Here is a 16,239-nt window from a genome sequence, read left to right as displayed (position 1 = left end):
CAAAGGAAAAATTACTATATAATTCCACTTATGTTGATGGCTGTACAATGCAAATGTACTTAGTACTAGTGAATTATAGATGTACAAATGGTTAAAATGGTAAATTTTGTCATGTATATTTTTCTACAGTAAAAAATGCGACATCTATATATTTAAAAATGTTTCATTATAGTGTGCAATAAGCCTCCCTCACTCATTTGAAGATTTCTTTGAAGGCTCCATCTGCTCTAAATCATTTGCAATTTTAAATGTGTGCAGACCAGGAAAGAAACAAGTCTTGACTACCAATCACACAATAAACACTGTATTTTGTAATAATAATACAAGGATAGAAAAGACAAACAGCACACAATTAGAAATATTAACAGCACTTTTTTAATAAAATATGGTGAGTGCCAGGTGATTGCACGCTCAGCGTGTAACAGATCTTGACTTGTCAAGGAGAGCCTCAAGTCACGCCCCCACCCCCTCCAGTGTGTTGCTCAGCTCTTTTCCCTCCACAAAAGATGAATTAAAGCAGGAGACAACATGTATAGTACAAATGAGATAGCAAGTCTATTTAGGAAACACATACAGCACAAAGCTGCAAGCAGACACTCAGCAAGTCTAAATGCCCCACATATAGAGGAAATAAAGTTATCAGTAAGTTGGTTAGTAAATCAGTAAGCTTGCTCTATACACCAGAGCCAAGACTACAAGTGGGTATTTAGCTAATCCAAGTATGCCAACTATTGGGGAGTGAGGGTTATACACTTTAGCCAGCTTCCTGAGTTATCCCTTCTTCTCCCCCTTCTAGAACTTGGGGTTAATACAAAGGCTTTCCTTTTAATTAGTAAAGGCTTTCTGTCTAGTTAGTGAAGTGGTTACAAAGTCTCCCTTTCCCAGCATAGAATCTTAAGGAACCCTGTCCCTGCACCCCAGTAGTCCTGCTGGTGATGTTCAGGGCAATCAGTGATCTTAGTGAGATTGTTGTAGAAGTCCCCCTTTCTCAGCAGTCTCAAAAACCCCTATTTCTCCTGCGCTATTTTTGCTTGTAGTGCTCTGGACACCTGGCAATCTTATCAAACCAGGCTCAAGACTGCTGAATTAATTGGTGAGACATTCTTCCTTTTGCTTCTAGCCTTCTGTATAAGCTCTTTGTTAGACTGTAAAGGCCAGGGCCCTGCTTTGTTTCCCCTGGGGCCACTCATTCCTAGCTGCTACCCAACAGGCTCTTTGCTTTTGTGATACGCTAAAGATAGCTGTGATAAATACATTTCTTTTTAAAGGTTTGTCAATTAATTTCAAATACATTTCATATTTTAAGATAGTAATTATAAAATTGTAGGTTTTATTGTCTATTAAAATAACTTCTAACTGCTGATAAATATCTACCCCATTATGTTGTTATAAATATAAAAAATGAAAATAATACAAATGAGAGTACCAATTGGGAACAGATGCAATCAAGACATTTCTTATTTAAAGTATTTTTGCATTTGCTTGGGATATTCAAATTAGACTGAAACGCCATGTTGAAAGCCAACATTTTCACTTACAACACTGAACCGTGGCACTGCAAGCACTTTTTAACAACAAATTTCGAGAAACAGTTATAATGGTGATTCTTTCACCTGCTTATAAATTCTCAGGAAAGACTAACAAACAGGTCAGAGATAACGTACTGCAAGTGATGTGAGAAGTAAAAAGGGGGAGAACACTTACATGAATGTGCACAACAAAATGGCTCATAGCAAAGGAAGTGCAGCAGCTGAGTAAGCAAAAGCAATCTCCCCCCAGAAGGACAGAATATTTCAAACTCAGAGTAACATTTAGCAGTGTCCCTGGATTTACAGGTGTAAGCTTAGCATATTACAAACCTGACACACAAACCTTGGTCTGGTGTTTAGAACAGGGGTCAGTACAGGGAAGATTCATTTTAAAACTCACGTTAAAATGGTTTATAAACCTTACTGAGGCAACATGATTCTCTGTTTAGTTTTCCTAGGAACACAGGAATATCTTATGATTTATTACATATTTTAAGTTACAAATATCTCACCAATCATTGCTCCAAATCATGTATATGTTTAGTGGGAAATGGAGAATTTGATAAAACTCCTATCCCTACTTTTGACCAACATTCCATTTGCAGCGTATAATTTTTTTTTTGTTTTTGAGATGATCCTTTGAGAAGTGGCTTTTCCCAATCTAACAAATGTTTAATTATTATCACAAAAGGTTAAAGGAGGAATTCCAGAGATATTTGCTTGGAGAAATCTGACTTGAATCCATAAGGTTCAAGGTACCTGATATAACAACCTCTATGTTTCAGTGGCTTCTTGTAATACAGAATTTTTCTTCCTCACTCATACAATGGTCAAACACAGTTGTCTTCATTCGGGCTGTTTCTTCCAAGTGGCAAGGACTCAGGCTCCCTCAATTTTGTGCATCTACCTTCCTCCTGATGCAAAGTATCCTCTTCATTTAGCCAGAAGTCAGAAGGCGGAAGGCGGTATGTGGGAGGGTTTCATAAGCAGCATACATCATTTCTGTGCCCATCAGCCTGGCTACAGCCCAGGCACAACGGCCTCAGCTAACTCCAAAGGAGGGTAGGAAATGTAGCTTAGCTATGTCAGTGTGGTGAACAATCAGTAATTTGGACAATTTATCTCGTCACAGATAAAGGTTTTTATTTTCTGAGGCTATTTTTCCATGGGAACAAAAGAAAAGTATATGCGTATCTTAGCCAATTCTGTCTGCGTTCCAGGATTGTGTGTACACACGTGTGAGGGTAGGAAATTATCAGGATATTACAACACATAAATGAACCAAAATAAACATATAATAGCAAATATAAAAAGATGATCTTTGGGTATTTAAAAATGAATAAACACTTGAAAAGATGGATCAAGGAAAAGATTAGATGAAAATCAGGAATATGACATTAGGCTATCCTAAAACTGAATGCAGACATAAACAGATTATGACAACTACACATGAATAAATGTAAAACACAGGAATAAAAAATTCTTAGAAAAATGTAATACCTAAATGATGTGAAATTAAAACTTGAATAAAGAATGTTCCACAATAAAGAAAAATTACTATATTTAAAAAAATTATTCTTACAGAAAATAGAAAACGGACGTTTTCCTATTCATTTAACGGAGTAAGCCTACTCTTCACTTTGTTACCCAAGAAGTCTTCTTCTGGCTGAGGCAGAGCAACAGTGTCTTGATTGAGTAGATTCACTGGCTAGTCTCCACACCCTGTGCTCTCAACGGTTTCCATGCCCCTCCCTTGGAGGGAAAAGAAGAAGAGAAAATCTTTGGCCGAATGGGGCCTTTACAGCAGTTGCTGTGGACTCCCAAGTGTCCATGCCTTTGTGTAAGAGATTATAATTTCTCAAGGATAGGCTCCCTTCTTGCACATGTCTACCTGGGCAAGTGTCAGTGAACGAGGAAAAGGAGAGCCTTTGGGGGAACCTAGAGGGGACTGAGAACAGCTGGAAGCTGAAATCTAGCTTCCATCTGAAAATAAATCCTAATTCCTTTTAGTCAAGACACTTTTGCCCACCGGAAGGCTCCAGCCACACAGGCAACTTAGGGGATTTGAACAAAAAGATACTGAAGCCTCCACTCATCTTTGGCTTCACTGTGAACTGACTCATTCCATACACCTTGAGAGAAATCTGGTTCCCAGCAGTTTGCAGACCTCTAAGTCCCCTGGCCTGGAGTATCTCAGGAGCTCCACGGAGTCTTCCCTTCCCTGCTGACTCTCTGTCAGCTACCATGTGTGCAAGAACAGGGAGCTTCACCCCATCCCAAATCACACCCCAAGTCCTTTGGTAGCCACTCCTTTCCCAGGATGGATAGTCTTGCTGTTTCCTCTGTACTGCAAAAACTTCAGAGTATATGAGACTAGAAAAAGAAACCAAACTGGAGGGGTAGGGGAACCTACTCAGTAGGAAGAGAGGGGAGGATATGACTGAGTATTTGGGGTGCAAGAGAGAGCAAGCTGCGGCAGGGACCACGTGGGAAGGGGTGAAGATGGGTAGAATGAGGAAGGCTTTCTGGGTATTTGTGTGCTCCCTAGAATAGCATCCTCGATCTTCACTGACCCCTCACTCTGTCCTGATGCAGGCCCTCCAAGGCCCCTGATATCTGTCCTGTTTCATACCTAAAAAATGGGGCTAGTACATTTATAAGAACAATGTAAGGGAAAACTAGGGACACCTCAGGAAAGCAGAGCAAACCCTCAGCACGCACAGGGATCTCAGTCACCACCTGAGAGAAGGCATCCCCATCTGAGATAGAAGAGGGACCAAGGTTTCTTGAAGCTCTCTCTCACCAAAAACAAAGGGACAAGTCTTTCTCACACCTATGGAGAATGAGTATCCCACTAGCTTTCTCAGAGAGCAGTTCCCACACAGCGAGTCAGGGATATAATCTCTCACACAGTAGTGCCCTCCCAACATCCACAAAGCTAGCAACAGCTCCAGAGAGGAATGGATACTGAAAGCGGCAAACACAGTAATACTGTACTAACTATGCATGGGGCCAGCTGGGTACTTGAAATACTGGGGGCCCACTCTGTAAAGTACGTGATTGTCTAACTACTATGTTGTACATCTGAAAACTGAGACTATTAAATATAAGCTGGAAGTGAAAAACAACAAAAATAGATACAGGAACACACATACAAACAAAAGGAAATGCTAACTCAGACACAGGCTGGTACTGATTCTTCTCTATATTCTCTCAGCACTGCTCTTTATCGCACGACTGTTTTAGTTTGCTACCCTCTTTTACCACACTCGGAAATCATCTTATCAATCTGTTTACTTGTTCACAATCATTATGTTCCCCAGGGCCAAGGACTAGTAGTGCCAGTTCACAGCAAGAGGGCTGGCATATAGCAGGGCTTCAATAAACATTCAGATCGGTGATGAAAATGATCTTTCCATATCTAACCACCTACATAAAGCATTTTCTCCTCTTCCCAAATTAAACTCAGCATGTTTGCATCGTACTGACTTGGCAAGCAACTCCTGAGGCCCCAGGCCAGGGCCCCCTACCCATCTGTACCCTCTAAATGCACACCAGTCCCAGCACCTATCATGTTGTTGGCCTTTGAATATGGCACTTCCCACCACCATATGAAGATAAATAGACAAATAGGCAAATGAGAGAGTTCCAGGGCTTTTAATCAAAAGAATGCAGGGCCTGCCCCCTGGTGGGTCACAGTCCGAACTCAGGCTGTACTCAGAAGTTCACCGTCCACCTAAGATGAGGGTGGGGCAAGGGAGTTGGGGAACAATAAGAAGGGGTTAGACCAGGGTAGGCTGGACATGGGGATAACGTGCTAAGCTTCAACCATAAAACAAACTGCTTGTTCCTCCCCACTTCCCACAACACCAAGAACAACAGAGCTCATACAGACAGGCAGAACAGAGGCGCTCCCTCCCTCCATTTCAGCAGTCTAGAAACATAGGCCCTGGGCTGGATCCCTTCCTATGTTGCTGCCCCCCAGGAAGTTATGGCAACTGGCCTTGGAGAGCATGGAATGAACAGCAGGTAAGAGCTATCTCCCACATTTTCTACCTCCCTGCCCATCTGTCCCATTTCTCATTCAGCTTGGAGGACACACCCCCATCTCTTCCCATGGTATCTCCAGTGTTCTGCTCCTGAGGCTGGGTCTGTTGCTGAGGCTTAGCTTCACGAAGATCTGAATGCCATGGCAGCTCTGCCTCTGGGAACTGCAGCTTACCCTCCAATGTGTAGAGCAATTGGAGGAAGGTCTGGTGCCTGGAACAAAAGAGGTAAATGTCAAGGGAGGAACCTCAGCTGGACCACCCTGAGCCTGTAGCCCATGATCCCAGTCTCACCTCTGCAGCTTATCCCATTCCTGCTCTGCTTGCTGCTTCAGGGTTCCAAGTTCCTGATTCAGCCGCTCAAGCTCCTGCTGAATTCCTGTCTTGCGCTCCCTCACCTCTGCAGAAACTTCTGCCATATGCTGTAGACGCTTCTCCTAAGAGAAGTGAGAATGCAGACATGGCTCACCAGAAGCTGAGGTCTTACTGCCATTCCCCTAACCCCTTCAGTCTAGATGGCACAAAGATGATGATAACACTTACTTTGCTATGCACCAGATATATTTTAAGCACTGGCTGTATTAATTGTTTAATCATCTTAATACCTTTTTAGGGTAGGTGCTAATATTCCTCTGTACCACAGAAGAAGAAGCAGAAGCACAGAAAGTCAGGTGACTGCCCAAGGTCATAGAGTTATTAAGTAGTGATGCTAAGATTCAAGTCTGTGTTGGTATCCATATGTACTATAATGCCTCACAGAAAGAAAGGAGATGAAGGTTTTCCAGGCAGAGGACTTAGTCCAGGTAATAGCATAGTGGTAGAAAGAGATATTTTCCTAAGGGAATGGACCCACCTGCTGCAGCTGCCACTGCTTCTGGGCTGCTCTGAGTTTCTCCATGGCCATTTGCTTCTGTAGGTAAGCAAATGAGGACAAGGAGAGGAGGAGTGTATTTTTCTGGTTGCATTTTGGAATGTGGACAGTGGATGCAACCTAGTATGTTTACCCTTTCCCCCCTCCTCTCTAAATGTCCTTCCCTCACCCTGGTGCACCTTGGCCTGGAGCTGGTCAAGGGCCTCCTGGAGCTGTGCTTGCTTTCTTTGCGCCTCCTCCATCTTGGGCAGGGCCTGGGTCAGGGCTGTGGTGATGGCCTCCACGTGTTCTTGGTAGGTAGCCTTCAGCTCTTTCCATTGCTCCTTGGCTGCAATTGCCTTCTGTCCTGAGATGAGCCACCAGAATGAGGACTCAAGTAAAGTTTGGCCTGGTAGCCTGTAACACTGGGGCCTCAGTCTTTCCATCAGCTATACAGCTGACCAGACTGACATCTCCTTTTTCCCCACTCAAAGCAGCCCCTATGCCAACGCTCTGACTACTCACGGCTCGTGTCTTCAGAAGCCAAGGGGTCCAGGCCCTGGACAATGTCCTCCTGAGCCAAAAAGTTCTGCAGGAAGTCTACTACCTGAAGCTGGCTGCACAGCAGCTTGTCTTTCTTTCGAGAATCCTATTTAGAGGGAGGGAAGAGGCAGGGAACATCCTTACCTCCTGGTACTTCAGGCCAACAAGGCTGCCTTCCAGTCTGCTCACCATCAGTACGGCCCAGTACCTCAACAGAAAGACCCAGGAGCAACAGTTCCTGGCTTATGAGAAGCTGTCTTCCATCTTGAACATACCATCACAAACTCAGCCAGGATCTGTCCGGGCAGTTCTGCCTCCTCCTGCCGACCCTCCTGCTGACCCTTCAGTTCCAGAATGTTTGCCAGCTTGGCCAGGGCACTAAAGGGGCAAGGAAATGGGGGAAACTGCAGTCTTCTGGGTTACTAGTTCTGCAGAACTTTTGTACAGATGCACATATGTAGATGTATATGTCAATGCCAACAGTCTTGCCCTGACCAGTATCTACACACAGGCTGAAAGGGCCACCTGGGACCAGGAGTGGTGTGTATGTGTGGAGAACATATGCAGTTAATAAATAGCATGAGGAAAAATAAGCAGGACAAGGGAGAGGGGAATAAGGAGTGTGGGGTGGCAAGTGTCTCACTAAGGAGAAACCATCTGAGTCAAGGGAAATGTACAGGGAAAGGAAAAAAATCAGGGCAAAACTGATGGGCAGTGGGTGCCCACCAAGCAGAGTGCACTAACCTCGGGGTGGGGCTTAGGACAGAGGTCTAGATGCTAGGATCTAGGTTCTCTTGAGTTCTTCCATGATAAGGGCTGTAGTGGTCCATTAGGAGGCAGGGATCGACATAAAATAACCCAGTGGGAGAGTGTGTAGGACAGGAGGGACAGAAATGAAAAGGCCCTTCCAGGAATCTTTCCTGGATATAGCTGGACGGTGCAGTCTACGAAGAAATGGAATGATTGGCAGGGATGAAACCGCCCCCTTCCAGGGCACACCCCCGGAAGGTGTACACTTGCGGGGAGCTACAGGCAGTCCCTCGCGGGCCGTACCTCTGGAGAGAGAAAAGGCACACCGATAACCTAAGACTGGAGTCTGAGGTCAGGATCACTCCACCCACCACGGAGTCGAACTTAAGCAGCTGTAAGGGGTCCAGAGAACTGTCAATTCACTCGGGAACCCGCAAGATCCACCCCCGCCCGCCCCAAGGCAGACACTTACTCTAGGGCTGCAGCCTCTGCCGCAGCCTCCTCCGCCTGCATCCTTCCTCGCGCCGCGATTCAGCTTTATCCTCCTTAATACCTTTTCCTGTTTGGATACACCGCCGACCGCGCGCCGGAGCTGGCGATTGGTTACCGGTTAATGGGCGGGAATCAAGGATCATTGTGTGCTCTCATTGGCAGGCGCGGATTCGCGCTTCCGTGCGCCACCTAGTATGGCGCAGGCGCAGTTATAGACGGTCCGGATGGTGCCCAGGAGTTTTGCGCGTGCGCGCTAGGCAATAGGCGGTGTTGGAGAATTTGGGGCGTTTCGCTAATTCAGTTGGTGGTGTCCGGCTAGTTTTTTTTTTATGCCGTGCCGGAGGGAAAAACATTGCAATGATTTTAAGTTTTAAGGGAAACTCCCAGCATTAATTTTGTCTTTAAAAAACTCCTAGGTAGAAAGAGAATACCGGGTCTGTCTTCTAATATAATTGGCATCTGTAAAGGAGAACAGTGATCCTGGAGACACAGGAAACAAATAGCAGCTCAAAAAGCTTACTGCCTTTAAAAAATTTCCAGAATGCGGTGCAGGTAGAGAGGACCCAAGCAGAGCCCAGCGGATTACCTGCGCTGACAAGATTAAGCTGATATTCTGGAGAGATCAAGACAGGTAATGTTCTCAGCAGCGTGTAGGAAAAAGGAGAGAGTTGCTCAGAGAGAGAACTCAGTTCTACAGTTTTCTCAAGTGTTCAGCTTAGAAATGGGCATTGTCTGAGGACACTGCCCAAAAAGAGTTTCAAGTATTTCTAGAGCTGTTTAGGGTCAGAAATAGTGACTGTATCCACCAGTTAGTCTGGGAAACTTAATCCGTGGGGCACTGGGTATAGAGTACCCAGGCAGGTCATGCTTTAGTAATAGGGAATAATTCGCCCTAAGCTAGTAGAGCCACCTAACAAATCTTAAAAGCAAGACTCAAGTAGACCAGACTGGTAACGAGCAGGACAGTGAAATAACATATTTAAAGTACTATTAGAATAAAAAAAAGGCGCCCTTTATTTTTTATATACAGGAAACATCCCTTCTAACTAAAGACACCTGTACATCAAAACTTGAAGCAATATGTCATGAGCAGATCTGCACTAAAGAAATGTGAAAGAAGTCTATTGGAAGGAAAATGGCATTTCATTGAAATCTGAATGTATGCAAAGAGATGAAAAGTACCAGGAACGATAACTTTGAGTAATGTGTATGCTTTTCTTGATAATTATTGTTTTATAAAAATAATAAATGAATTGTATCAATAAAAACAACAATGTGTTGTAGGATTTATCATGTGCAAAAGTAAAAGGTAGCACAAAGTGAGCGAGAGAAGAAATGAGAGCAAATTATGTATCTTTGTAGTTTAGGTCAAGTTGTATATCAGGTGAAAGTAGTTAAAACTGTAAACTATTATCTTTTAAGCAGTAGTGTCAACACATCCTTTGGCCACCAGTGACTCACTCTCTTATATAAAATCTTTTCAAGTGGAGGTGGAACCTGTCATGGGCTGTCACTTGCTCTTAAGAGAGAGGATATAGTAAAGGTAATGAGATACCATTCTCTTGATTAGGCAGGCTACTTATTAGGCAAAGGTGATGATGTGTCACTCCCATAACACCATTTCATTATATAATAATTGACTGCAAATTGAAGAGCGAGATTCTCCTACTGGCCTTAAAAATACAAACAGGTGACAACTAGTAAGGAGATGGGACCCTCAGTCAAACAAACAGCCACAAGTTGGTGAATTCTACAAACAATATGAGCAAGTTTGCAAGTAGATTCTTCCCTAATTGAGGCTTCAGAAAAAAATACTACCCAGTTAATATCATTGATTGCAACCTTATGAGACAAATGCAAAACCCTGTCTCATGGAAACAGGTAACAAATGTGTGTCATTTTAAGAAGCTAAATTGTAATTTGTTGTGCAGCATTAGAAAACTAATACAAGCAACTTGTAAAATAACAAAATAAAGAATTAGAGCTAATAAGCCAATAGGGAGATAAAAGAGTATCTAAATAACAGTCAACTAATTCAAAAGAAGGAAGAAAAAAGAAGGGAAAGAAGAGGCAAGAGGAATACAAAACAAGTAGCAAAATGAAAGACTTTAAGCCTAACTGTATGAATAACTAGTTAAATGAAAATGTTTCAGATACACAAAATGTAGATATTATCAGATTAGATACAAAAACAATTATATTAAATGCAATACATATAAAAACAAATAGATGAAAGTAAAAGGATGCAAATATATACCGCGCTAATACTAATTAAAAGAATGAAGGGATGGCTGTTTTAGGGTACATGTGCATGTGGGCATACCTCAGAGATATTTTGAGTTCAGTTCCAGACCACCACCTTAAAGTGAATATCACAATAAAGGGAGTCACATGAATTTTTTGTTTTCCCAGTGCCTATAAAAATTGTGCTCAGGAGGGGGCTCTGGTGGGGTGAAAATGGAGACAACTGTACTTGAACAACAATAAAAAAATAAAAAGTTGTGCTTATACTGTACTGTAGTCTATTATAAAGTGTGCCATAGCATTATGTCTAAAAAATGTACATACCTTAATTAAAAATAGTTTATTGTTAGAAAATGCTAACCATCATCTGAGACTTCAGCCAGGTATAATCTTTTTGCTGGTAGAGGATGTAGCCTTGATGTTGATGAAAATGCAGTGTCTGCAAAGTGCAATAAAGTGAAGCACAATAAAATGATGTACGCCTATATTTAGAGGAAAAAATATTTTCAGAAAAAAAAGAAAATTGTTTCATAATGATAGAGGTCAATTCATCATGTGAAGTTAATAATCATAAATCTTTATGTACACCTAAAAAGAAACCATCAAAATCCATGAATCAAAAAGTGGCTGAGTTGCAAGAAGAAATAAACATCCATAATTACAGTTGAGTTTTCACTAAGCCATTCACAATATATGTTACAGTGTACCTAACAGTAGAATATTCACCTTTTTAGTGCACACCAATAAATACGTAGGTCATAAAATGTGTGTGTGTGTACACATGTATATATGTGTGTATATATATACATATACATATATATCCAAACAAAGTATTTTTCTATCTGTAAAGGATCAAAATTTTCTATGCTTTGAACATGATGATATTCTCTAATGGAGCAGTCATTTTCATTTTTTAAAAATCTCGTAATTTCTTAATCTTTAGATTTCTGCTCAAACATTTTAGACATTGATCAAGACTTCCTGCACGTCTATGCCTAAATCAGACCCCTTTATCACAGGTTCACAAAGCTCTATGAACTCTTCTCATACTGGTCATAGCTGCATTTTTACATTTGATTGTAGAATTATTTGATTAATTTATTTCTCCTTTTCTATTATCAAACTTATTGAGGGCAGGATTTGGATATAATTTTGCTCATAACTAATAGTAAGAATTTAATAATTATTATACGCATATTATATTAGGGATGGTTTATGCAAAGTGTTAGATTGTATTAAGGATGCTGATTTTATCATAAGGGTAATAGAAAGTTATGGAAGTTTTCTCAGTAATTAAATGGCAAGTCAGATTTCGGTGTAGTAAAATTAAACCTGAATTCTGGGTGAAAAAAAAAGAAGACTGGGAAATAATATTATTCTAATAGTCTTACTGAAAGATGAAAACAATTTTGCATGTTAATGATTTTGGTGAAGTGGCAGTGGTGATGGAAATAACTCAATGCATTTAGATAAAATAATCCATATGATTGAGTGGATTTGGATATGTTAGTGTTGGTAAATTATGTACCAGATATGATACTTAGGTTTCTGACTCTGCAACAGGGTGAATTGTGCTGCAGTTTATTCAAATGGTGATTCCTGGGAGAGATCTCTTTTGGGAATGACAGGGAACGACTCGTTTCTGTAGACCTGCTAGTTAGAGCTGTTTCAGCCATCCAAATAAACACATGGACAATTGGGTTTAGAGCTTGGAAGAATGTCAGAACTGGATATATACATTTGAAAGACATAAACATATAGGCAATTGAAACCGTGGAGGTGGATGTCATTACCTAGGTTGATAACATAAAGTGAAAATGAAAAGATTGCTGGAACAAATATAGTTGAGGAACTCTGACATCTTGTGGATTTATGGAGAAGGTGGGCTTTTAATAAGCGAGAAAAGTCCACAGTGATAAAAGAGAAAGCAATCAAGTGTGATATAGTGTAGTGTAGACAGAGGACAAGAAGATTTCCAAAAAGACAGAGGTAGATCAGGCCAAACTACACAGGCCAAACTGTGCTAAGATGTCAAGTAAGAGGAGATGGGAATAATTGGCTGGATTCAGCACTGTGGTGATTATTAATATTTATTTTGAGAGATGTTTGATAAAGTTTTAGAACATAGAAAACAGATTATGTAAAGAAAATATAAAGCAGATTATATAGAAACATAAAGCAAAGAAATAAATGTGTAATACAGAAAGTTCTTTGAGAATTTTGGCAGAAAAAACTAGAATACACTCATACTCTAGTATCATTAGTATTTCCCTAATTAAAGTTTTAATAAGGTCTATTGCAATTTGCATTATGTATATAATACTAATCTAGTGAGAAATGCTTTCTCTATGCTTTCCATAAATGATTTTCTTGCTTGACTAGTAAGAATCCTTCCTTGCTTAATATATTTTTAATGCTTTCTTAGTATTCTATATATATGACACAATGAGAAAAAATACCTCCTGAAAGATACATTTGATTAGAGTAATAAGGATCGACTTGATCCAACTCTTTATGTATGTTTGAGGGTTTAGGTTGTGTTGATATATTTATCAAAAATTCCCATGGAAATATTGTCTTTTGAATAAAATTATTTCTAAATATACTAAATAACTTTACATATAAATGTAAATATTGTAAGGGTAAACTGGAGACCAAATAATTAAAGAATCAAATAATAAATAGCAAATGCAAATGACATGCTACAAGTGGAACTTGAATAATGACTTTAAACATCACACTATATATATTTGCCAGCTTTGTTTAACCCTCTACTTGCCTCAGTTTCACAGAGATATGACCTAGAATTCTAATGAAAATTAGTATATGTCAATATAATAAGTATGATTATGTACAAAGGACCCATGGACAAGGACGATGGGGTAGGGAAATGTCTTTGGGAGCAGAGCTTGGACAGGGCAGCAGAGAGCAAGGGGGGTAGGGGGGAAATGGGGCAACTGTAACTGAACAATAAAAATAAAAAAAATTGTAAAGTATGATTCTATTTCTGTGTTGTCCAATACTGTAGCCACAAGACCTGTATGATAATTTAAATTTAAATTAATTACAGTTAAATAAAATTAAAAATTAGATTTCTAAGTCACATTAACTGCATTTTTATGTTTAGTGGAAATGTATTGCTATTGGCTACTATATTGGACATTGGAAATTTTAGAACATTTCCATGGATAGAAAGTTCAGTTGGACTGATGATTCAAATAAATTTTTAGGTATGTGAAACATGTATATTCTGTATTTTATGTGCCAAAAGTATATATTTACACGAATTTCCAAAGAACCAACGTTAAAAAAATTTTGTACTTTAAAAATGTCACATTTTCAGTTAGAGATTTGCAAATGTATAATTTATATGTGTTCATAAATTTAAAGAGTGCTGGTTTGCTGCTCAACAAACTGTACTGCCCTCCATAAATTGCATACAGAAATTTTTGGTTGCTCAATCAGTGCAGGAAGTAACAGCACAACCAGCTAGGAAGTAAAGTGAATTCCCTTAAGCATATAATTGATATGGGGATTATATTTTCATTATTAAGATGGAAACATCTATTCAGTCATTGAAGAAGTTTAAAATTAAAAATATATAAAGCATATGTTTTTGGAGATAGACAATTTCCTCACTCATTTGGAAGCTTTTATTGTGTAGTGCATGTGAAACAGTTCTGAAGATAGTGCTTATATTAGCGCTCAAATGGAACATCAACTGTGTTATTGGCATGCATGAAGTGATTATGGGGGCTGGTTCATCCGAGATTCACAGAGCAGTAAGTAAATATAAGTAATGAGATAGGACATTTTCACAATTGTCTATAGAAAAAAATGCCTCCAGTACTTTATAAAACATTAAAAACAGCATATCATGCTTTGGGAACTGATTTCTAATTGGATAGAAATTGGTTTTTGTAAATCCAGTTCCCACAGCATTGTTTTAGGATTTAGGTTGCATATCCAGGTCTTTGCTGCCCAGTGGCAAGTTCATGTAAATGAGTCTTGGGAAATCCAATAAATAAAACATTATATGTCCCTAAGGAAGTGCTCACCATGCTAAGTCCAGTAACCATCTGTCGTCATATAAGTTTATTATGATATTATTGACTATATTCCTTATGATCTTCATTAATTCCCATGACATTTATTTTATAATTTGAAATTTGTACCTCACTTCATTAGGTATATTAATGTCAAATTACTAGTATGTTGTAACACCTGAAACTAACTTAGTATTGCATATTAACTATGTTTTAATAAAAAATAAATTTAGCCACATATGAGTTGACTCCAGCATTGAAAAGAAACAAAAAATAATTGTATATAAACAGGTATGTACAAGGAGGAGACTAAAAAAAATGAACAGAATTATATTCTGGAGGGCAGGCCACTTGTAGTATAGGCTTGCTTCCCTTGCTAGGTGGGTGTCCCAGGAACCCATCTGTATCAGTGTACCAGCTGGTGGTGTTGTGAGAAGCTGTGTTCGGCTGCAGTGAATTTTTTTGGAAGACTTTCAGCCTGTTTGCCTATTTCATGATGAGTGGTTTATAAGCACACCTGCCACTCCCTACAGAGTGTTCAGCAGTTTTTGGCCAAAAATGGCATGACTCCCTTGCCCCACCCTCCCTATTCACCCAATCTTGTTCCAAGCTACATTTTTTTGTTTGTTTCCCTTTTTGCCCATGAGCAAACATTATGAGAAATGTTTTGCCCATACAGAAGAGGTAAAACGAAAAATGGAAGAAGCCCTAAAAGGCATCAAAATCGACAAATTCAAGAAGTGTTTTGAGCAGTGGACAAAACATCTCAATAGGTGTCTTGCATCAAAGGGTGAGTACTTTGAAGAAGGTTGAAGTTTAAACAGGTAAGAATAAACATTTATTTTTCATAAATAAATTCCACTTGGGGGGTCCCCCACATATATTCATATATACATTTGTCCATCAACCTATTTATTATCTATCCCCAACCATCTCAGCATGCCTTCTTATGTATTTATATATCACACACCATAAACACTGGCTAAAATGTAACATTTAAAATTCATTTATTTTTCTTTAAGAATTTTCTCCTCTCCTAGAATTTTAACATCAGCTTTTTTCCCCTACAGAATCACTGATTTTTGCTTTCAATGTCACAATCACTTTCAGTTTATGAAAATGTAATTCCATTGTGATACTTACAAATTTGGGGGCTAAAGCAATCATGATATGAGTAAATAAAGTATATGCGCCAGGACATTTTCAAAGGATGCATAAAATACGTATTAATTATTGTTTATTACTGTGATATAATTGTCTAAAATATCTTTTCTACCTTCCTAAACATAGCACTATTTCTATGTTTATCTTACTTTAGACCATTAACTGATGGATATTTTTTCTATATTTAAAATATTCTGCAAGCAAGCCCTTAGAATTTACATAATTAGCTTGCTGAAATATTTTAAAAGTCATTTTTGTTAATAATAACTTTAGGGTTGTTTTTCAATAGCAACACAAAATATGTGATGAAAATTTTATTTTGTAAGTTGATAAATATTACTTTGGTATAGGTGTTTTAATGCATTAAGGCAACTTGTATACCTGATTGGAACATTCATGTAGTAAGTTAATCATATGGCAGACAACACAAATAGTTAATTAAAAAACTCTTCATAGGGACTCAAACCCTCAATTAGGAAAATCCTTTTGCTTTTATCAGTCAATAAATCTTTTATTTTTCGTGTGAGTGTGTGTGCAGTGTTGCTCTGGAAAGAGGAATTCTCATTGTTTACTTT

At 39.3% G+C, this 16,239-nt stretch overlaps 1 protein-coding gene and 1 long non-coding RNA gene across 3 annotated transcripts; one reads left to right on the top strand and one right to left on the bottom strand.

Annotated features, from left to right (window-relative positions):
- Positions 1–5,167: 5,167 nt before the first annotated feature.
- Positions 5,168–8,231, bottom strand: ZWINT (ZW10 interacting kinetochore protein). 2 transcript variants are annotated; one of them, XM_036026941.1, is made up of 8 exons: positions 8,191–8,231; positions 7,244–7,346; positions 6,951–7,074; positions 6,626–6,792; positions 6,429–6,485; positions 5,870–6,012; positions 5,618–5,789; positions 5,168–5,265 (listed from the first exon to the last, which is right to left on the bottom strand). In XM_036026941.1, the coding sequence occupies exons 1-8, from the start codon at positions 8,229–8,231 to the stop codon at positions 5,236–5,238; spliced, it is 837 nt and encodes a 278-aa protein (XP_035882834.1). In that variant the 3' UTR covers positions 5,168–5,235. The 2 variants fall into 2 exon arrangements, with proteins under 2 accessions (XP_035882834.1, XP_028368837.1); XM_028513036.2 differs by lacking the exon at positions 5,168–5,265 and having other exon boundaries at positions 5,567–5,789.
- Positions 8,232–8,477: 246 nt separating this feature from the next.
- Positions 8,478–9,274, top strand: LOC118500842. Its single transcript, XR_004903428.1, has 2 exons — positions 8,478–8,841; positions 9,241–9,274. It is a non-coding gene; the product is annotated as an uncharacterized LOC118500842 (long non-coding RNA).
- Positions 9,275–16,239: the final 6,965 nt, after the last annotated feature.

This window comes from Phyllostomus discolor, chromosome 5, assembly GCF_004126475.2.
Source record: "Phyllostomus discolor isolate MPI-MPIP mPhyDis1 chromosome 5, mPhyDis1.pri.v3, whole genome shotgun sequence".
Classification (NCBI taxonomy): Eukaryota; Metazoa; Chordata; class Mammalia; order Chiroptera; family Phyllostomidae; genus Phyllostomus; species Phyllostomus discolor.
Note: the sequence above shows the minus strand (reverse complement) of the source record. Positions and strands in the feature narration are given on the sequence as shown.

Coding starts and splice junctions, on each gene's coding strand:
- ZWINT (XM_028513036.2), bottom strand. CDS start 8,231: ATGCAGGCGGAGGAGGCTGCGGCAGAGGCTGCAGCCCTAGA. Junction 6,486..6,625: donor TTGACCAGCTCCAGGCCAAG/GTGCACCAGGGT, acceptor GCTTACCTACAG/AAGCAAATGGCCATGGAGAA. Junction 5,790..5,869: donor GAATGGGATAAGCTGCAGAG/GTGAGACTGGGA, acceptor CTTTTGTTCCAG/GCACCAGACCTTCCTCCAAT.